Genomic DNA, 22,272 nt, shown 5'->3' with positions numbered 1-22,272 from the left:
TAGCCCCTGTAATGGGCAGACTTGCTCTGGGATTCCAGATGTATTTGTCCATCCCTGCTAAAGTCTATTTAGAGTGGTCGAGCAACCGTATATGTTCATTTGGTATCACTAGCTTATTAGCAAGTTTCCAGCTAACTGATTAGCTGCAGTCTAAGATCCGCCCACAAGATGTGCTCCTATTTGACGTCACAGCTGCATTTCAACTAAAATGATGTTTGTTTTGTTTTTTATATACTAACCTGTGCGGTCGGAGGGTGTTTTCTTGAGCAGAAGTTGTGTCCTGTTGTGGCTGCTGTCTCCTGTCTGTCTGACGCTTCTCTGTCCAGCCTTCCTGCCTCCGTTCTCAGAAAAGAACGCGTGCGTTCCGTGGTGGTGGGTCAGATGCCTCCTCTAATCTTCCGTAGTGCGTGTGGTAGAGATAAGTGTGGCGCGAGTGAGCGGCTCCCTCCTGAGTAACGTGTCTGTTGGTTGCTTTTCCAGATCCGGACGTTGCGGCAGCCAGCGCCATGATGCTATTGAATTCTCCTCATGAGTTACACGCAGGTTGTGAGTAGACACCTCTGTACGCTGATTGGTAGACATGCAGAAGCTCCTCCCACACACTCGCTGTTCACACGGAACAACCACAGGCGGTACTGACTACAGGGGGTCAATGAAGAGCTAATGATTTCAACCTTCATGCAGATTTATTGCAAATTATGTGGCTTGAAATTGGGCCAATCAGATGCAAGTCCTGACAATTGTGATTGGCTCAACTCCATGCTTAAAGGGATCCAAGCAGCTTTTTTTTTTTACTGAAGTTTGTCCTGGTTTCTTATAACTGTAGAAGCTGCCATTTTCCCCCGTTCCATTCCCTCTGCCCGTATTTATCCAAAGGAAGGTGTGAAGGTAATCAAGTGTGACTTTTCTGAACTGTTTAAAGTACAGTGTCCTATCTCCTCACCCCCTGCCGATGAAAGCTTTTGTTTGCTCATTGCTACTGCTAATGACAGCCCTCCTTATCTGCCTGGTCTTTCTGCTGACGACAGCCCACAGAAGTAGGGTAGTAAAAGCCTCTAACAAACATTTAAATGTAAAAAGAAGAGGTAGAATGGAAGTTTTTTTAGTAATGAGCCACATTGTAAGCATGCATTTTTAATGTGCTATTGAGATGCCCCGAGGGATAAAACTGCTGCTCAGTTCACTTTATGCTGGATATACACCATGCATTTTTTCGGCAGATAGATGGTTCGATAGATAATTTCCAACATGTCCGATCTTACTTTTGATCGTTTTACCGCTCGATTTCTCATAGAAGTGAATGGAAATTGATAAGAAAAGATAAGAGACTTGCGCAGGAAATCGAGCGGAGAAATGAATCAGTCGAACGGTAAACCGATTGGGAAAAAATGCATCGTGTGTACCCAGCATTAAAGGACACCTATAACCAGATTAACAAATAACGTAAATACTTACCTCAGTAGCGTATAATGGAAACAGAGGCGCCAAAAGGATAAAAGAATCTAAAAAGTTTAAAACATGAGGAGGCAGTAGTGGACTTACCTCCTCCAAGCAGACACAAAAATTGCCAATGTATTTGTCAAATACAACATGTTTATTTACATACTCCGGGGGACAACGCAACACGTTTCGCTGGTTTGATCCCGCTTCATCAGGCAATAACAACGGAGGAATAGCCTATGTGGTTAGAAGAAGAGCCAGGCACCTCAGTAGGCGGAAGTGTCTGGATGGTCCAGAGGTTTCCCCGATCTTCGTACACCCCTCCTGCACTTCGCTGGGACCCTCTAAACAAGTTCAACGTTAATGTTCTCGTGCACGTGGCCGCCCTCCCCTCATTGAAGTGTTGCCCGTGTCTGCACAGTAGCACAGGGCCGTAGCACAGGGCCACTTGCACAGCTTTTTTCTCCATGCACGAGCTGCACATTGCTACTACACAGATGCAAATTTTCCTGTACAGTGCGGTCATGCTCATACATGGTGTGGAGCGTGGCCCCAAAGAGGAAGAGCGTCCCGGCTGGCAGCGAAGGGGTCACAGAGGACCGGAAGCATTTTTAGAAGAAAACTGACCTGAGAGGGATATGGAGGCTGCCATATTTATTTCCTTTTATACAATACCAGTTGCCTGAATCACACACCTGAAACAAGTATGGGCAAATGCAGTAAAACTTAAAGAGAACCTGTAAGGAAAAAAAAGTGCCACTTCCGGCACTGGCACCTAACAACAATCCACCAACAAGTTTGTCGGCAGTTGGGCGCAGTAGCTCCTGCAGCATACGGCAATATTTATCTCTGAGATCCAGCACGGGCAAGGTATCTGGCAGTAATAGCCAAGCCTGATTGGGTCCACACTACTGCGCAAGTGTGAGGCGTCTGCACAGTAGAGTAGATGCATTCGGGCTCCGCTATTTCCGCCGGATCCCTAGGGGAAGATGGTGCTGTACCTGTGCTGGATCTCAGAGATAGATATTGCCAATTGCTGCTGATCGAGGGAGCATGCAGATAAGCCTGCCTCTGTGTAATGTTTACAAACAACATGGCTGCTGTCATTGTATCACAGGAAGAAATAATCATATTCTATTAAAGCTGTTTGCAGCTAGATTTGCTGTGTAAACTATCTAAACTTTAGATAAGATATATAGACAAGTTACTTGTTATAGTTAGTTTTTTTATCTCGGATCCGCTTTAAGTCAAACATCTGATCTGCATGCTTGTTCAGGGTCTATGGTAAAAAGTATTACATGCAGAGGATCGGCAGGGCAGCCAGGCAATGTGTATTGTTTAACCTCCCTAGCGTTCTGGATGAGCTAGGCTCGTCCAGAGACACCGGAGGTCACCGCTCAGGCTCCGCTGGGCCGATTTGAATATTTTTTTTTTTTAAAACACGCAAGCACGCACTTTGTTTGCTGCGTGCCTCACCCAATCGCCGCCGCTACCTGCCGCGATGCAGGGCCCCCCCAGGCGAGACCCCGTGCACTGCCTGACCAATCAGTGCCAGGCAGCGCTGAGGGGTGGATCGGGTCTCCCTGTGACGTGCGTGACGCCGATGACGTCATGACATGCGTCGTCATGGCGACGGGGGAAGCCCTCCTGGAAATCCCGTCCAGAACGGAATTTCCGGACGGGAGATTGCGCCGGCGGGGATTGGAGGGGTGGGAGGGGTGCCGCAGGGAGGGATGTGCAAAAAACGTTCCCGCGGCTGCAGGGCTGCGGGAATCAGAACGCCAGGGAGGTTAAAAGGAAATTCATGTGGCAGCCCCCATATTCCTCTCAGGTCATTTGTGCTTCAAAGTTACAGGAGTGCTTTAATGTTGCATGAAAATCAGAATCTCATTGACAACCTCTAGTGCTGACACTGTCATGGTAACGCTGTGATTGTTACGGTAACGGCGGATGTGCAAGGGGCGAAATGCCAGCATAGAACTCATAGAGTTAAGTAAAAGTATTTATCAGAATACAATAAATAATAAAATAATAATTGAGTTTATAGAGATAAGTATGAAGAATGGGTAAGGGTTCGTTTCCACTAGTGCGGTGCGGAATCGCCTGCATTCCACCGCGAACGAAATCGCATGCGGGTGCGATTCCGCATGCGTTTTTGCCGCGATTTCGCATGCGATTCCGCATAGGTAAGGCTGTATGCGAATTTAACCATGTCACTGCCTGTGTAAAATAACATTAATACCTATGCGAAATCGCATGCGATTTCGCGTCAAAAACCGCATGGTCACCCCGCATGCGATTTCCCTATTAGTTACATTAGCGGCGATTCGCGCACATTCCTTCTGCACGCGAAATCTGACGGCCCTGCCGTGCAGATTTCTGCCGCACCAAAAAACGCTGCCGCACAAGTGGGAACAGCCCCATCCACTTACATTGCCTATGCGAATCCGCGTGCAGTGCCCGCATGCGGATTCGCTATAGTGGAAACGAGCCCTCAAGCTTGTTCTTTTGTAGGAATTGTATAGCTATATTTAGTAGACTTAGTAATAAAATTAGATTTTCATTAATCAGGAAAATATGAAAACCCTATTTCATTGACCCTTTTTTATGCTTTTACTAGGGTTTTATTTTGGATTTTAATTGCAAATAACATTTTTATCACAACAATGTTTTTTTGCAATAAAAAAAAATGTAGAATACCTGCTGCAGCATTTGATTGTTGCTGGTCTCCTCACCACGGACTTGCAGCTGCTGCTCAGTTCCTCCAGCTCCTCGCTCAGTCTGAGCCCCGCCCCCTGAAGATGCATGAGCAACAGGGGAAAGGGGGCAACTTCATTGCGGTGGGGGGGGGGGGGGGTCGGGGAGATGAGTCACCACCCACCCACCTCCGCCAGGGTTCTGCTAAACACGTCACTGCAGTCAGAGGGGAAGGCGCCATTGAGCTGACATTGCAACAGGCGAAGGCCAATAACAATCAACTGCTGTACCAGGTACCATTTTCATAAACGTTTTTAGTTTTTTTATTTATTTTTTTTCTGGTAGAATTTTATATGCAACAAAAATATAAAATACTAGCAAGTAATGCTGGGTACACACGATGCAATTTTCTGACAGATTTACTGTCAGATCGAATATTTCCAACATGTAGGATTTTTTTTTTTAACAATTTTTTTATAGAAGTGAACGGAAAATCGATCAATCTGATTTCCAATCAAATTTGTGATCGATTTTCCGTTCACTTCTATGAAAAATCGTTCAAAAAAATCGGACACGTTGGAAATATTCGATCTGACAGTAAATCTGTCAGAAAATTGCATTGTGTCTACCTAGCATTAAATATATTCAGAAAAAGACACCCTCATCTGGTGCTTTACACTCCAATCTGAATAATCGTAAATACATTCTGTTTAAGAAGGCAAATTTTTGTTTTGCGTGGCATTTTAGTAAGAGGGTTTTTTGGTCCTTTGTAGCCCCCTTACACACTGCTAGGAGTTCTATTTCACCATGAGCTTGCTGGGTAATCTGTAACTCCGGGTGTTCCAAGTCTTACCCCATAGAGCCACATTAATCCATGCCATGCACTGATGAGGATCAACCAATCCAAACTAGACTGTATGCATGCTAGAGTAGTGTGGCTCTGCACTGTAATATTAACAAGCTGACACATCATTGCACTCCAGCGGTTCTGGAGGTGTGGTAAGCTGTCAGGGACAACAAAGCAATGATTTGAATATTTAGCAGTGATGCATTGTGGGGCATATCATATGCTCACTCCAATATCACTCTCACCTCATATGCTCACTCCAATATGAATTATGGCAAATACCTTCTGTTTTACATCTCGATTGGCCAGCTGATATCAAGTCAGAAGTCATGCTTGGTGTGCTAAATTCCCATCCCTGTTGGGTAACTAAATATAAAGTGAACCCAAGGCGAGAGTGGTATGGAAGCTGCCATATTTATTTCCTTTTCAACAATGCACATTGCCGGGCTGCCATTGCCTGGCTGTCTCGCTGATCCTCTGCCTTTCAGCCATAGCCCCTGAACAAGCATGCAGCAGATCAGGTGTTTGTGACATTGTCAGATCTGACTAGATTAGCTGCATGCGCGTTTCTCTTGTGATTCAGACACTACTGCAGCCAAGTAGATCAGCAGGGCTGCCAGGCAACTGCTATTGTTTAAAAGGAAATAAATATGGCAGCCTCCATATCCCTCTCATCTCGGGTTCACTTTAAAATAAACTGAGGCCTGATTAACAGACAGCGACTTACATCTGTCACATTCCAGGCTTGGTTACCACAGTAGTAAAGGGAGACTCTTTTCTGCTACCAATCATTTACCGGCCAGACCAGCAGGGGGCGCTTCATAAACAGCACAAATTTAAGGTTTGTTTGGAATATTTTACATGTTCCTAGAAGAAAGGTAATACAATCCTTTTGTAGTTAAAACAGTAATTAGAAAGAACATGCTAAAAAAAACATACATTCCCCTTAAAAAAAACCTTGTAACCAAAAAAACCTCTCTGGGGGATACCTACCTCGGGAGGGGGAGCCCTATGGATCCAAACGAGGCTTCCCCCATCGTCCTCCGTCCCGGCAATCGAACGCCATGTCCCCCCGAACCGCGGCAAGGTAAATATTTACCTACCGTGATCAAGCGCAGGCGAGCTAGGCGGAAATAGCCGATCCTGATCGTATCCGCTCTACAGCGCAGGGGCGAGTCCTTTGCACCTGCGCAGTAATAATACGAACATTTATATAGTGCTTTTCTCCTGTCAGACTCAAAGCGCTCAAGAGCTGCAGCCACTGGGACGCACTCAGGAGGCCACCCTGCAGTGTTAGGGAGTCTTGCCTTGAACTCCTTACTGAGTAGGTACTGACCCTAGCCAGGATTCGAACCCTGGTGTTCCATGTCAAAGGCAGAGCCCTTAACCAGTATTCTGTTCAGCCACTAGCAGTAGAGCGGATTCATCTGGCTCAGCTATTTCCGCCTAGCCTGAATGAAGAGCCGCTAGCGAGCCTGCGCTGGATCCCGGGAGTAAATATTGCTGCGCTGCACAGTACGTGTCGGGCATTGTCGAGGAAGTTTCGGGGCAGCCAGCGCTGGACTGCCTGCAGCTACAGGGGACAGGGAAGCCTCATTGTGACCCTGAGGTTTCCCCTCTAGAGGGGAGTGTCCCCCAGAGGGAGATTTTTTTTTTTTACAGTCTCTTTAAAGGACACCTGAAGTGAGAGGAATATGGAGGCTGCCATCTTCACTCTCTAATAAACAATGCCAGTTGCCTGGCTTCTCTGCTGAGGCTCCGCCTCTAATGCCCCGGGAATGAGCATGCCTCAGAATCTGTGACTCTGATCTGACTCCGCTGGCTGCATGCTTGTTGCAGGGCTATGACTCCAGCACAACTAAAGCCAGAAACTCAGCGTGACAGCCGGGCAACCGGCATTGTTTATAAAGGAATGAAGATGGCAGGCTCCATAATCCTCTCACTTCAGGTTCCCTTTAAAGAAGTTGGAAAAAAAAGTCAGATCACCGTCTAAAATATAGTCACGTATTTTGTAGTATATACAGGCGCTGATCCAAACTTTATCTCATGTGTATGTTCCACCAGCTGCTCAGGATCAACCACATCCACCATCGGTTCCAAGAAAAATGCATATAAATCCACAGCGCTTGGTACACAAATCGGCATCTGCAGTCACCCCACAGTGCTCAAAAGCATATTTCCATAGTGACCATCACCAGAAATAAATCGAGAAAGGTCACTTCTCCATCCAAGAATCACATAAACATTTATTAGAATCTGAATCTATATCACATATACAATGACTTACTTCCAGGGTCCTTTTGACAGGGACCCTTAGTAGTTAAAAGGATATAGTGTAACCCAGTACACATTTAAAATCCAAAAAACGATCTCATATAAGTTGCCCAGTCTCCAGTTCCTACCGGTTTCGGCCTTGCGCCATCATCATGTCCCTGATGACGGCGCAAGGCCGAAACCGGTAGGAACTGGAGACTGGGCAACTTATATGAGATCGTTTTTTGGATTTTAAATGTGTACTGGGTTACACTATATGTGATATAGATTCAGCTTCTAATAAATGTATGTGATTCTTGGATGGAGAAGTGACCTTTCTCGATTTATTTCTGGTGATGGTCACTATGGAAATATACTTTTGAGCACTGTGGGGTGACTGCAGATGCCGATTTGAGTACCTAGCGCTGTGGATTTATATGCAGATCACCGGCTAAGACTGATGAACTTGGGTGGGTGGAGTCTGGTAAAGGTGCACGTTAACGGTACAATGAACCGGATTGGGTACCGTTAATGTTGACATTCTAAGTTTCTGAATGATTCTTTTAATTAGGCTGATCTGAGTGCCGGTGGGCCTGAACGATTGTTCTGGATCGATTGAAACCATTTGAATCGGATCATTCTGGAAATTGGGTGGTTCATAGGTACCTTTAGTTGCACCACACACAGTCTGGGGGTCACAATCTAACACCCCCACAACAGTCTATGGCCAATCTGAGGGAAAGCCAATTAAAGGACATCTAAAGCGAGAGGAATATAAAGGCTGCCATATTTATTTCCTTTTAACTACTTTAGCCTTTTGGACTTATAATATACGTCCAAAAGGCCGAATGTGTGCTCCTGGAGACCGATTGCACGCGTGCTCCCAGCCCGCGGTTCGTTAGCCATTAATTAATGAATCTGGAAATGGTGCCCGATCACTGATCCCTTTCCCCGGCAGAAAAAGCGACGGCTTCTCTCGGAAGCCTCGCTCTTTCTGCCTCTTACGTCCCCCCTACGTCCATCTAAGCGTACATATTACGCTTAGAGTGACGTAATGTAAACAAACTCATCGTTGCTATCTTGTGGCCAAATAGTAAAACTACATCTACATTTAAAAAATAAATAAACACATATTTACATAAAAAAAATACTATTTACACCCCATCCTCCCAAAAATACCCGAATAAAATGTTAAAAAAAAAAAAATTACAATAAATTACAATTTCTATTTTTTTATTATTATAGGCTTGTAAATAGTGATGGATGCAAAACGGAAAAAATGCACTTTTATTTCCAAATAAAATATTCTTGCCATACATTGTGATAGGGACATAATTTAAACGGTGTAATACCCGGGACTATTAGGCAAATAAAATACCTGGGTTTTAATTATGGAGGCATGTATTATTTTAAAACTATAATGGCCGAAAACTGAGAAATAATGATTTTTTTTCAGTTTTTTATCTTATTCTTCCTGTTAAAATGCATTTATAGTAAAGTAGCTTTTAGCAACATATACCACCCAAAGAAAGCCTAATTGGTGGCAGAAAAAACAAGATATAGATCAGTTCATTGTGATAAGTAGTGATAAAGTTATAGGCGAATGAATGGGAGGTGAAAATTGCTTGGATGCATAAAGTGAAATACGACTGAGGGCTGAAGTGGTTAAAGAGAACCTGTACTGAGTAAAAATATTTAAAATAAACACATGAGGTAACTTCAAATGAACATTTCATAGTTACCTTGCCATCAGTTCCTCTCAGAAGCTCACCATTTTCTTCTGACAATAATCCCTTCCAGTTCTGACAATATTTTGTCAGATCTGACATATATCAGTTGCTGTCAGTAAAATATCAGTTGCTGTCAGTTATAGCTGAGAGGAAACCGGATGTACCAGGTAATGCCCATGTTTCCCTATGGCTCAAGTGGGCGAAGTTACAGTTTAACTGTGTGTTGACCAGAAAGCTGTTATGGGTAATGGCCATTTTCAAAATGGAGGACGGAAAATTCCCTTGATCATAGTAAACAAATAGGACGCAGGACAGACACTGAGGAGTAGACTACATGGAAGGTAAGTATGACTTGTGTATGCTTATTTTGACTTTTATTTTCAGTACAGGTTTTCTTTAAGCAATACCAGTTACCTGGCTATCCTGCTGATCCTCTGCCTCTAATACTTTCAGCCATAGCCCCTGAAAAAGCATGCAGCATATCAGGTGTTTCTGACATTAATGTCAGATCTGACAAGATTAGCTGCATGCTTGTTTCTGGTGTGATTCAGACACTACTGCAGCCAAAGAGATCAGCGGGACTGCCAGGCAACTGGTATTGTTTAACAGGAAATAAATATGGCAGCCTCCACATTCTTCTCACACCAGATTCCCTTTTAATGTCCAATTATAATGAAGATCTGATCACCCTTCTGCCCCTGAGGTGGTTTAGGTAATAACAGCAGAATAAAGGCCCTTATACATTCTTACAAATGCGGGTCTTCAGTATCGTACAGCTTCTTATCAGGGTTATTCTCACCTTGCTGACGATTGTTGTACAGACATGCTGCTTGGATCTTTGATTGCCAGCCTGTTCTGTTCTATGGTGAGGAAAGGGGAAGCATGAGCTAATAACAACCAGGGACTACCATAGCAGTAAGTGCAGTATTATCTTATAGAGCAAATTGTCAAGGAGGAGGCATCCAATGTAGTTTAAATGAGTAAATAGGACCCTGTTGTAATTTGGGTGCCAGCAATGGCCGGTATTAGAATATGGGTAACATTACGCAAGCACTCTTTCTACCGATCCCTAACCCCCCCCCCCCCCCCCACACACACACACACACACACACACACACACACACACACACACACACACACACACACACACACACACACACACACACACACACACACACACACACACACACACACACACTCACACACACACACACACACCACACTCCCCGCACATTTAATTGGCCAATCACTGACCAATTTTACCGTCTTCATGTTGCATGAGGGCCAACAGATCTTGAATACCAGACAAGTGTTGTAAGTAAGCTGTCATACTACATGGAGGTGGTAAATTTGGCCAATCAAAATTGTATGTGTGCATGCACGCTTTAACCGTCCAGCTGATGGGAAGAGCACCAGCATTAAAGAGAACCCGAGGTGGGGATCTGCGCTCTGCACTAGCCCAATATTTACAGCTGCGCTGGCGACACTGAGCGTGTCGCAGCGGGGCTCTGTTTACCATTCTAGTGCCACTCACGCCGCTCCCCCGCCTCCTGCAGAGCGCCGATCCCCGCTCACGCCCCTTCCCTCGCCGTTGATTAGAGGGAAGGGACGCAGGCGTGGACCGGCGCTCTGCAGGAGGCGGGGGAGCGGCGTGAGTGGCACTAGAAAGGTAAACAGAGCCCGACAGCGCGGCTGTAATTTATGGGCTCGTGCAGAGCACAGGGGGGATTTAGGGAAGATTCAACGAGCAACAGAGGCTGGGCACTATAGCCAGACCCAGCCTCTGTGTATAGATTTAATTCTAAGATCCCCACCTTGGGTTCTCTTCAAGCCTGGTACACACCTTCCGTTATGATTGACCAATCACTGACCAATTTTATCACCTCCCTATAGTGTGAGGGTCAAGATATATTGGATACTATGAGTAGATTGTGCTGCTAAACACTCATACTACAAGGAGATCGTAAAATTGGTCATTGATTGGCCAACCATAATTGAAAGTTTGTACCAGACTTTAACCACTTGAGGACCGTGGGCTTACACCCCCCCCCCCCCCCCCCCAGTGACCAGGCTGTTTTTCAGTAATTAGGCCACTGCAGCTTTAAGGCCTTGCTGCAGGGCCATACAACTCAGCATGCAAGTGATTCTGCCCACCAACACAGCTTTCTGTTGGTGGGCTCTGATCCCTCCCAGGGTGTTTGTTTGGTTTTTTTGTAAATATTGATTGTATTTTTTTTAAATAAATAAACCAATTTTACTTTTATCTTTGTAAACCTCCCTCCCCCGCCAGCAACCCTATGATAGCGAATCGCTTCTCTGTCGCCCCAGGTGGACAGACGTGTCACATGGCTGTCCCCAGTACAGCGCTGCTATAGAGTGCAGCACTGTACAGAGTAAATAGATGGCGGTTTAGCCATCTAACAGTCTCCTAGCAGCAAGAGATTGATGGTGGAGCTGAGCTCCAACATCCAAGCAGAGATTCTTGCAAGCCCCCCCTTTATGTAGTTACCAATTTCTTTGACCAATTTCACGACCTCCATGCAGTATAAGGGCAGATTTTGAATACTATGAGCAGATTGTGTAGGTAAGCTGTCATGCTGCATAAAAGTGGTCAAATTGGCCAATTCAAATTGGATGTGTGTGTGCGCACCCTTTAACTATCCAGCTGACTGGTAGAGCACCAGAAGTAAGGTCCAGCATTACTCTCCCCGCCTCGTTACGCCAGACGCCTGGAGTTGTGCTTATACTTGTTCCAGCTGTGAGCTGTGCTGAACAGATAGCGTCTGCTTTTACCCGGCGTTCATCTTTGATGCGAGCGGCGTTTTGTTAGATCTGTGCGGAAGAATTGCGCGGCCTTTGCTGGGAGACAGCCTGGAGCTTGCCGCACGGAAATACCGCGCATTTCTGTCATCTCCATAACAGCCTCCTGTAATTGGGCGACATGACAGTTTCCGCTGACATACAGGCCGGCCGTAATTCATGCTAATTATATATTAAAGCACAGTAATTATAATCTGTGCTACAGATCAGTAGCCGGCTAGATGTGTGACACGCCTCGTGGTAAATAACATTTAATAATATTTTTACGAGTCCTTTAGTTAAGTTGCTGAACCGGTTGGCGAGCCGTGTCCTCGACAGCAGCGATCTCTGCAGACGGATGACTCACTGGCTCTTATCTGCGTCGGTCACCAGGAGACGACGCGTTTCGCAGTAACCTGACAGTATGGGCAAACTGAAGGCTATACTTACAGGATGTTTTACGTGATGACTTCAAAGTGTGTCGTCAGGTAAACGCGTCTCCGCTGACTGCACCCGCGTTCCCCATACAGACTATTTACGTCAGGCTAGCGGATAATGACTACATGCCGGTATTTTTTTCATAGTGCAGTCATGTGACTAGCGCTCAGTTTTCTAGGCTTTAAAGGGAAGGTTCAAGCAAAAAAAAAAAAAGAGTTTCACTTACCTGGGGCTTCTACCAGCCCCATGTAGCCATCCTGTGCCCTCGTAGTCACTCACTGCTGCTCCAGTCCCCCGCTGGCAGCTTTCTGACCTCGGAGGTCAGGGCCGAATTGCGTACATTTTTACACATTCCCGCTAGTGCAGGAACATTAACGCATACATTTTTACGCGTTAGTGGTGAAACGCGTAAATTTTTGTTCCTGCACTAGCTGGAATGCGTAAAAATGTATGCAATGTGGCCCTGACCTCCGAGGTCAGAAAGCTGCCAGCGGGGGACTGGAGCAGCAGTGAGTGACTACAAGGGCACAGGATGGCTACATGGGGCTGGTAGAAGCCCCAGGTAAGTGAAACTCATTTTTTTTTTTTGCTTGGACCTTCCCTTTAAAGAGGAACTCCAGTGAAAATAATGTAGTAAAAAAAGTGCTTAATTTTTACAATAATTATGTATAAATGATTCAGTCCGTGTTTGCTCATTGTAAAATCTTTCCACTCCCTCATTTATATTCTGATGTATCACATGGTGCCATTTTTACTGGAATGATGTCAGTGGAAGGAGATGCTGCTTGCTTTTTTGGCAGTTGGAAGCAGCTGTAAACAGCTATTACCTACAATGCAACAAGGTTCACAGACAGGAAACTGCCAGGACCATGGTCCTCACAATTTCCTGTGGGAGGGGTTTCACCGCAATATCAGCCATACAGCGCCCCCTGATGATCCGTTTGAGAAAGGAATAGATTTCTCATGGGAAAGGGGGTATCAGCTACTGATTGGGATGAAGACCAATTCTTGGTTACATTTTCTCTTTAATCCTTTTTGTTCCTGAGCCGTCGATATAGCACACTACATCATGTGACTGAACTGCCTCCCTGCAAAAATAACAAAGTTTCTGTCAATGGACAGCTGTAGTGAGAGGTATATGGAGGCTGCCATATTTATTTCCGTTTAAAGGTGGCCACACACAATACAATAAAATGATCTGATTTTATGGCAATTCGATAAAAACGATCGGATCTCCCGAAAAAATCGAAAGCTTTTATTTCATTCGACTGAAAAATCCGATCGGATTTCCCGTTTTTTTTCGATCTTTATCTGTTCGGAATGCCACATACAGGGCCGGCCCTAGACTTTTTGCCGCCTGAGGCAAATTTAAAAAAAAAATTATTGGGGCCGCCGCCGCCGAGCTGGAGGGGTAGCGGGCAGGGCGGGGGTATTGGGCCTAGCGGCGAGGAGGGGGGTCGGACCCCCCCTCCCTCGCCTGGGTCCCCGTCCTCCGCTCCCCTCCAGCCTTAAATACATCAGAACTAGCGCAACTCGTAAGAGGCAGTGGGTGGGGAGGACTCACCTCTTCCTCGCTCGATCCAGCGTGCGCTCCACTGACGTCCCTTCCTGCAGCGCCGTCCATTTACAATACAGTGGGCGGCGTGCAGGAAGTGACGTGAGTGGAGCGCACGCTGGATCGAGCGAGGAAGAGGTGAGTCCTCCCCGCCCACTGCCTCTTACGAGTTGCGCTAGTTCTGATGTATTTAAGGCTGGAGGGGAGCGGAGGACGGGGACCCCGCCGCTAGGCCCAATACCCCCGTCCTGCCCGCTACCCCTCCAGCTGGGCGGCCGGCTCCCCGCACCCTCCGACGGGTGGATGCCGCCCCTAGAAATTTGCCGCCTGAGGCAAAAGTTTCACCCCGCCTCATGAGCGGGCCGGCCCTGGCCAGATATGTTTCAATTTCAACACAAGATTGTATGGTGTGTGTTAGATCAATTTATTAATATACACACCCAAGCAATTTTCTCAGTTTCCAATGATTTTTATCATAATTGGGGAAAAATTGAACATAGGTGTGTGGTACATTGGTCATATTTTTTGAAATGTTACAATCAGTCAGAAAAATTGATTGCATTTGAACAGATATTTAAAAAATTGTATGGTGTGTGGCGACGTTAAGCAATACCAGTTCCCTGGCTGCCCTGCTAACCCTCTGCCTCTAATATTTTTACCTGTACAAGCATTCACCAGATTATGTGTTTCTGACATTAAATATGAAACATACAGAATAATTAATTATGGATTTTATGTATTTCTGAGCAATAGTATAAAATGTAAAAGCATACTTTTTGTGGTGGAATTTGGTCTTATTTAGACAATTTTTAAATACATTTAAAAAAATACTTTGAGTACATCATATGTTTACACATTTTTAGTTTGTCCTTTTATATATCTCCCTAGCTTGTAAGTTTTACATTTAAAGTGGGATTGTCAGCCACAAAATCAAATTCGATTTACCCACAGCTCTGTGTTTATTATGCAGCCTGCAACGTGACCCTGCATTGTAAGCATTCCAATATAATCATTAACCACTTTAGCCACCACTACAGTATGTCTACGTCCTCTGTGACTTCATCTAAGCCACAAGGACGTAGATATACGTCTTGTAGCAGAAGCACAGCTCTGCACCCATTGGGCATTGCTCCTGTGCAAAACTTCGGCACTATATTCGGCAGCACTAATTAGCTGAAGGGAATATATGTTCCCTGAGCCTATAAGATTGATTTTTATCATTGAAAATACTTTTATTTTTTCAGTTCATAGTGAAAAATGCACACTGTAGCATTATTTCAGAGTGAAATATCTCCACCATAAATTGTGATAGGAACATAATTTAAGTTGTGTGATAAACAGTAGAAATAGCCAAACAAAATTTGTGTTTTTTATCTACAGTAGCCCTTTTTATTCTTAAACTGGAATTAATAAATGTGTTTTTTTCTGTTTTTTCATCTTTATCCCCTTTAAAATGCATAGAAAACAAAATAGTTCAAGGGAAAAATGCCATACAGTGAAAGTCTAGTTTGTCTTGAAAAAAGCAAGATATACTTCATTTAGATGTCAAAGTTATTGCTGATTAAATAGGGACATAGCTAACATGTAAAAACTGCTGTGGTCCATAAGTGAGAAACAAGGTCTGGATGCAAAGTGGTTAATGTTTTTGCTGTAATAAATCTCATCTCAGTCAGCCTGGCTCTATTTGGTGCATTGTCGGGGAGAAGGAAGCTTGTTATCTCTCCCCTCCCCCCAATTGCTGCTCCTCACTGATTGGCTGAGGGCAGTTCAGTGTGACAGAAAGCTGAGAAGGGAAATACACCTCACCCATCTGTATAAGCTGCTGAAATATGATCTATGCTGTGCTCACGTGTTTACAAAGCAAGCTAGATATGACAGTGCAGTTTCTAGGAGGAAATTACATCAAGAATGGCTTCAGTCAGAGGGAATAAAAATGGAAAATGCCCAGCCTGACTCCTGACCCCATGATTACTCTGAACCAATCACAGTAGTCACAGGGCACAATAGGGAAACGCCCGCTTTGGTCCTTAAAGGACAACTGAAGTGAGAGGGATATGGAGGCTGCCACGTTTATTTCCTTTTAAGCAGGGCTGTGGAGTCGGTACAAAAATACTCAGACTCCTCAGATTATGAAACCACGACTCCAACTCCGGGTGCCCAAAATTGCCTCGACTCCAACTCCGACTCCACAGCCCTGCTTTCAAGCAATACCAGTTGCCTGGCTTTCCTGCTGAGCCTCTGCCTCTAATCTGTTCACCCGAACAAGCATGCAGCAGATCAGGTGTTTCTGACATTTTTGTCAGATCTGACAGATTAGTTGTAGGCTTGTTTCTGGTTTGATTCAGACACTACTGCAGCCAAATAGATCAGCAGGGCTGCCGGTCAACTGGTGTTGTTTTAAAGGAAATAAATATGGCAGGCTCCATATACTTCTCTCTTCAGTTGTCCTTTAAGGCCAGAGGCGTCCAGAGAGGTTTGAAGTCCCGACAGGTAGCCATCAACAGAATTTCCTTTATAGCAAGAAAATGCAGATAATGTTTGTAAGGCCCGGTTCACATTAGCGTTTTTTTTCCGGAACATAACCGGAGCATGTACTGTACAAACAGAACGGATGTGAAAGGATCCAATGTTAACCTCTGGATCCATTCACATGCGTCCGTTGGTACAGATACGTTCCGGTCCCCAGACCTAAAAATTGCTGCAGGCCCTAATTTTCCGGACCGTTCTGCTTAGCGGAACGGATCCAGACAAAAATACTGCAGCATTGGGGAAATGGAAAACATAACGTTTCTTCACACTAGAGAAGAAACGGACCGTTCCACTTCCACGAGGGATGGGGGCATGTGGGGACGCGAATCTAGCGATGGGAGGGTGAGGGAAGGGTGCAGCAGGCGGGTGGGTGAGAGAAGGTTTATACATACCTAATCTTCAGTAGCAGCCGGCCGGTAGAGGCTTCCGCCTTCTTCCGCGTCATGTGACTAGTCACATGGCGCGCTGTGTAGTCACAGCGGTAGAAGAGGAAGCCTCTACCGCCGACTGCTGCAGAAGATTAGGTATGTATTGTCGAGTGAAAACGGATCCGATCAATCATTGATCAGATCTGTTTTCACTATGTGAACCGAGCCACGGACTGAGCCATCCGGATTCGGTGAAGTGGAAATCGGATCCGCTCAAGTAAGGGATTTACACAGCAGACAGATATTTCAATGATTTCTAACGTTATCTTCCAACTTAAGTCACCAACTCGTTTCCTAGCAGTGACATAATTCTAGTCAGCTGATTGCTTTAGAATTGTCACCTCGATCTGTGCATGTTTAGCACATATGGGGCTGGGCAGAGATGGACACAACTGGTGGGATTTCTCCCCATATGGGCACCGATACATCCAATCTAACTCACGCTGATATCATTCTTGCGTGTTACGCTGCTTTTAATTAGCACACTTTTTCTAATAACCTTCTAATACACTTTCTAATTTTCGCCTAAGGTGTCTGGCTCAGATCTGTAAATTCACCGCCCCTCCTCCATCCTTATTATTTTGACTTACGTATTTTTCTCTATTTTCCTGGTTGTTTAGTCCTGTCATCTTGTTGCTGGAAAGGCAATGTAGGCTGCTGTGTAAGGGCACCAAGATATCTGGACAGGGAGTATAGGCACCCCCTAGTGACATCTTATTGTAGCGTATGTGTCTATAGCTGATCTCTAAGGAAGATTACATTGTCAAGGGAGAGCTATGCACAGACCAGCAACAGAGAGCGGACTTCTGTGTTACAAAACATAATTTAAAGCTATTTAAAAGTGTGGTGTTTTTAGCATATTTGTTTGATTTATAAAATCGGAAAGTTGTGAAGCATTTACAAAATAATATTTTTTTTAATAACTTCACCTGGCAGTGTATTGAGCAGATGTGAGCACCAGTGCACCGTTGTGTAAAAAAAAAACAAAAAAAAGAATCTAACGTTACAAAAACAAACACTCCAGTTCTTGCATCAAACTCCGGTCTGACTTCCCTGCTGTGCTCCCATGTTGGCCGTGCATCTGCCTCTATGTCAGTGAGACTGTCCTGCTCTGGATCCTACCTCCAGAGTGACTTGACCTTAGCCGGTAACCTTGATTCTGCTCTGCCTGCTATCAGTCCTGACTTTGGCCTGTGACATTGACTCTGCTTTTCCTGTCACCAATCCAGACCCTGGTTTGTGACCTCGACCCTGCTCTTCCTGTCACCAGTCCTGACCTCAGCCTGTGACCTCTACCCTGCTCTTCCTGTCACCAGTCCTGACCTCAGCCTTTGACCTCAACCCTACTCTTCCAGTCACCAGTCCTGGCCTTAGCCTGTGACCTAATCCCTGCTCTTCCTGTCACCAGTCCTGACCTTAGCCTTTGACCTAATCCCTGCTCTTCCTGTCACCAGTCCTGACCTCAGCCTGTGACCTCTACCCTACTCTTCCTGTCACCAGTCCTGACCTCAGCCTGTGACTTCATCCCTGCTCTTCCTGTGACCTCTACCCTACTCTTCCTGTCACCAGTCCTGACCTCAGCCTGTGACTTCATCCCTGCTCTTCCTCTCACCAGTCCTGACCTCAGCCTGTGACCTCTACCCTGCTCTTCCTGTCACCAGTCCTGACCTCAGCTTGTGACCTCTACCCTGCTCTTCCTGTCACCAGTCCTGACCTCAGCCTTTGACCTCTACCCTGCTCTTCCTGTCACCAGTCCTGACCTCAGCCTGTGACCTCTACCCTGCTCTTCCTGTTACCAGCCCTGACCTCAGCCTGTGACCTCAACCCTGCTCTTCCTGTCACCATTCCTGACCTCAGCCTGTGGCCTCATCCCTATTCTTCCTGTGACCTCTACCCTACTCTTCCTGTCACCAGTCCTGACCTCAGCCTGTGACTTCATCCCTGCTCTTCCTGTCACCAGTCCTGACCTCAGCCTGTGACCTCTACCCTACTCTTCCTGTTACCAGTTCTGACCTCAGCCTGTGACCTCTACCCTACTCTTCCTGTTACCAGTTCTGACCTCAGCCTTTGACCTCTACCCTATTCTTTCTTTCACCAGTCCTGACCTCAGCCTTTGACCTCAACCCTACTCTTCCAGTCACCAGTCCTGACCTTAGCCTGCTCTTCCTGTCTTCCCTACTCTTCCTGTTACCAGTCCTGACCTCAGCCTGTGACCTCAACCCTGCTCTTCCTATCACCATTCCTGACCTCAGCCTGTGACCTCATCCCTGCTCTTCCTGTCATAGGCTGTGACCTCAACCCTGCTCTTCCTGTCACCATTCCTGACCTCAGCCTGTGACCTCATCCCTGCTCTTCCTGTCACCAGTCCTGACCTCAGCCTGTGACCTCTACCCTGCTCTTCCTGTCACCAGTCCTGACCTTAGCCTGTGACCTAATCCCTGCTCTTCCTGTCATAGGCTGTGACCTCTACCCTACTCTTCCTGTCACCAGTCCTGACCTCAGACTGTGACCTCTACCCTGCTCTTCCTGTTACCAATCCTGACTCATTTGCTTGAATCACTATCTTAGCGTGACTTTTTTATATTTTCGTTTTTACATTTCAGTGATCATAATTTAAGCACAGATGGACAGATTTTGCTTCAGTTGGCTGTCAGATTTTCAAGCCATGCAGACTGCCTAGTAGCCACAGTGGAAAGCTTTTACAATGGGCAAACACTGACTAAATCATTTATAAATGAATCTTGTAAACAATATGCCATTTTCTTCATTGTTATTTTCACTACAGTTCCTCTTACAAATATAGTTTCTGCATGTGCTTACCGGACAACCTACAGGACAACTGAAGTGAGAAAACTATTTAAACAATACCAGTTGCCTGGGAGCCCTGCTAATCTATTTGGCTGCAGTATTGTCTGAATAACACACCAGAAACAAGCATGCAGCTAATCTTGTAAGGTCTGACAATAATGTCAGAAACACCTGATATGCTGCATGCTTGTTCAGGGTCTATAGCTAAAAGTATTAGAAACAGAGGTGGATCAGCAGGATAGCCAGGCAACTGGTATTGCTTAAAATAAATATGGCAGCCTCCATATCCCTATCGCTTCAGGTGTCCTTCAAGTCTCTATTTAAGGGGTTATTTGAATATCAAAATTGAAGAAAACAAAACTATAGAAGTTACAGATTCCCCTAAAACTCCCATGTGTTCCCTGTCGGTCCCAGGATATATTGGCAGTGCGGTGTCTCTAGGCCCCATATGAGGGGTGCGCAGGATATATTGGCAGTGTGGTGTCTCTAGGCCCCATATGAGGGGTGCGCAGGATATATTGGCAGTGTAGTGTCTCTAGGCCCCATATGAGGGGTGCGCAGGATATATTGGCAGTGTGGTGTCTCTAGGCCCCATATGAGGGGTGCGCAGGATATATTGGCAGTGCGGTGTCTCTAGGCCCCATATGAGGGGTGCGCAGGATATATTGGCAGTGTGGTGTCTCTAGGCCCCATATGAGGGGTGCGCAGGATATATTGGCAGTGTGGTGTCTCTAGGCCCCATATAAGGGGTGCGCAGGATATATTGGCAGTGTGGTGTCTCTAGGCCCCATATGAGGGGTGCGCAGGATATATTGGCAGTGTAGTGTCTCTAGGCCCCATATGAGGGGTGCGCAGGATATATTGGCAGTGTAGTGTCTCTAGGCCCCATATGAGGGGTGCGCAGGATATATTGGCAGTGTAGTCTCTAGGCCCCATATGAGGGGTGTGCAGGATATATTGGCAGTGCGGTGTCTCTAGGCCCCATATGAGGGGTGCGCAGGATATATTGGCAGTGCGGTGTCTCTAGGCCCCATATGAGGGGTGCGCAGGATATATTGGCAGTGTGGTGTCTCTAGGCCCCATATGAGGGGTGCGCAGGATATATTGGCAGTGTAGTGTCTCTAGGCCCCATATGAGGGGTGTGCAGGATACATTGGCAGTGTGGTGTCTCTAGGCCCCATATGAGGGGTGCGCAGGATATATTGGCAGTGTGGTGTCTCTAGGCCCCATATGAGGGGTGCGCAGGATATATTGGCAGTGCGGTGTCTCTAGGCCCCATATGAGGGGTGCGCAGGATATATTGGCAGTGTGGTGTCTCTAGGCCCCATATGAGGGGTGCGCAGGATATATTGGCAGTGCGGTGTCTCTAGGCCCCATATGAGGGGTGCGCAGGATATATTGGCAGTGTGGTGTCTCTAGGCCCCATATGAGGGGTGCGCAGGATATATTGGCAGTGTGGTGTCTCTAGGCCCCATATGAGGGGTGCGCAGGATATATTGGCAGTGTGGTGTCTCTAGGCCCCATATGAGGGGTGCGCAGGATATATTGGCAGTGTGGTGTCTCTAGGCCCCATATGAGGGGTGCGCAGGATATATTGGCAGTGTGGTGTCTCTAGGCCCCATATGAGGGGTGCGCAGGATATATTGGCAGTGTGGTGTCTCTAGGCCCCATATGAGGGGTGCGCAGGATATATTGGCAGTGTGGTGTCTCTAGGCCCCATATGAGGGGTGCGCAGGATATATTGGCAGTGTGGTGTCTCTAGGCCCCATATGAGGGGTGCGCAGGATATATTGGCAGTGCGGTGTCTCTAGGCCCCATATGAGGGGTGCGCAGGATATATTGGCAGTGTGGTGTCTCTAGGCCCCATATGAGGGGTGCGCAGGATATATTGGCAGTGTGGTGTCTCTAGGCCCCATATGAGGGGTGCGCAGGATATATTGGCAGTGTGGTGTCTCTAGGCCCCATATGAGGGGTGCGCAGGATATATTGGCAGTGTGGTGTCTCTAGGTCCCATATGAGGGGTGCGCAGGATCTATCGCTCTGTTGTGTACTCTGTGTGACATCAGTGCAGCGTCTCTAGTGCACAGCTTCATCCATATTTGTGGGTTATAATCGGGGGGATTAGGATTTTGCATATTTGCAAGCAGCAGGGAACCAGGAGGTGCTGCCTGTAAATTTATGCACCAGCAGCTGTCACTACAACGAACATTGTCAGAAATAACTTCAATATTATGATCAGCCCGATGCCTTCAGTGAAAACACTGCAGACTGACTCACGTCGGAGACGCAATTAGGGCCTCTCGCTGGCTGGCAACAACAGGAAAGGGAATATATATCGCGGGATAGCTCTGCCCTGGGCACAACGTTTTCGCATTTCAGGTTGCTGCTCACTTTAGCAACGTTATAGAAGTTTTAAAAATATGATACCTTTTTATAGATAATGGGACTGTCCAACAGAAAAAAGCCTTATCCTATATAAATCACACAAAAATGTGTTTTTCTTTACTTAGGGGTGCGCACACACATCCAATTATGATTGGCCAATCACTGACCAATTCCCACGTGTAGTATGAGAGTTTCATACACAATCTCATACTACATGGAAGTGGTAACATTGGCCAATCAAAATTGGATGTGTGTGCATCCTAAGTCATATTGCACTGATTGGCTTTATTCTGATCAAATCACAAAGAAGCATATTAATGTAGGGTCAAAGAGGAACTGTAGTCAAAATAACGTAATTAATAA

General features: G+C 46.0%; 1 protein-coding gene across 6 annotated transcripts in view; it reads left to right on the top strand.

The window, feature by feature from the left end:
* The window catches only part of FOXN3 (forkhead box N3), a 294,461-nt gene that overhangs the window by 259,624 nt on the left and 12,565 nt on the right, over positions 1-22,272 (top strand). For 5 of the 6 annotated variants that reach the window (XM_068252249.1, XM_068252251.1, XM_068252252.1 and 2 more), the window contains exon 5: positions 481-546. The exons of the other annotated variant lie outside the window; for it this stretch is intronic. In XM_068252249.1, the coding sequence (XP_068108350.1) occupies positions 481-546 (66 nt within the window). The remainder of the gene's footprint in view (positions 1-480; positions 547-22,272) is intronic. 6 annotated transcript variants of the gene reach the window in all.

The sequence above is a fragment of the Hyperolius riggenbachi genome, chromosome 9 (assembly GCF_040937935.1).
Source record: "Hyperolius riggenbachi isolate aHypRig1 chromosome 9, aHypRig1.pri, whole genome shotgun sequence".
Lineage (NCBI taxonomy): Eukaryota > Metazoa > Chordata > Amphibia > Anura > Hyperoliidae > Hyperolius > Hyperolius riggenbachi.
The sequence above is the reverse complement of the archived record's forward strand: the minus strand, read 5'-3'. Positions and strand labels throughout refer to the sequence as shown.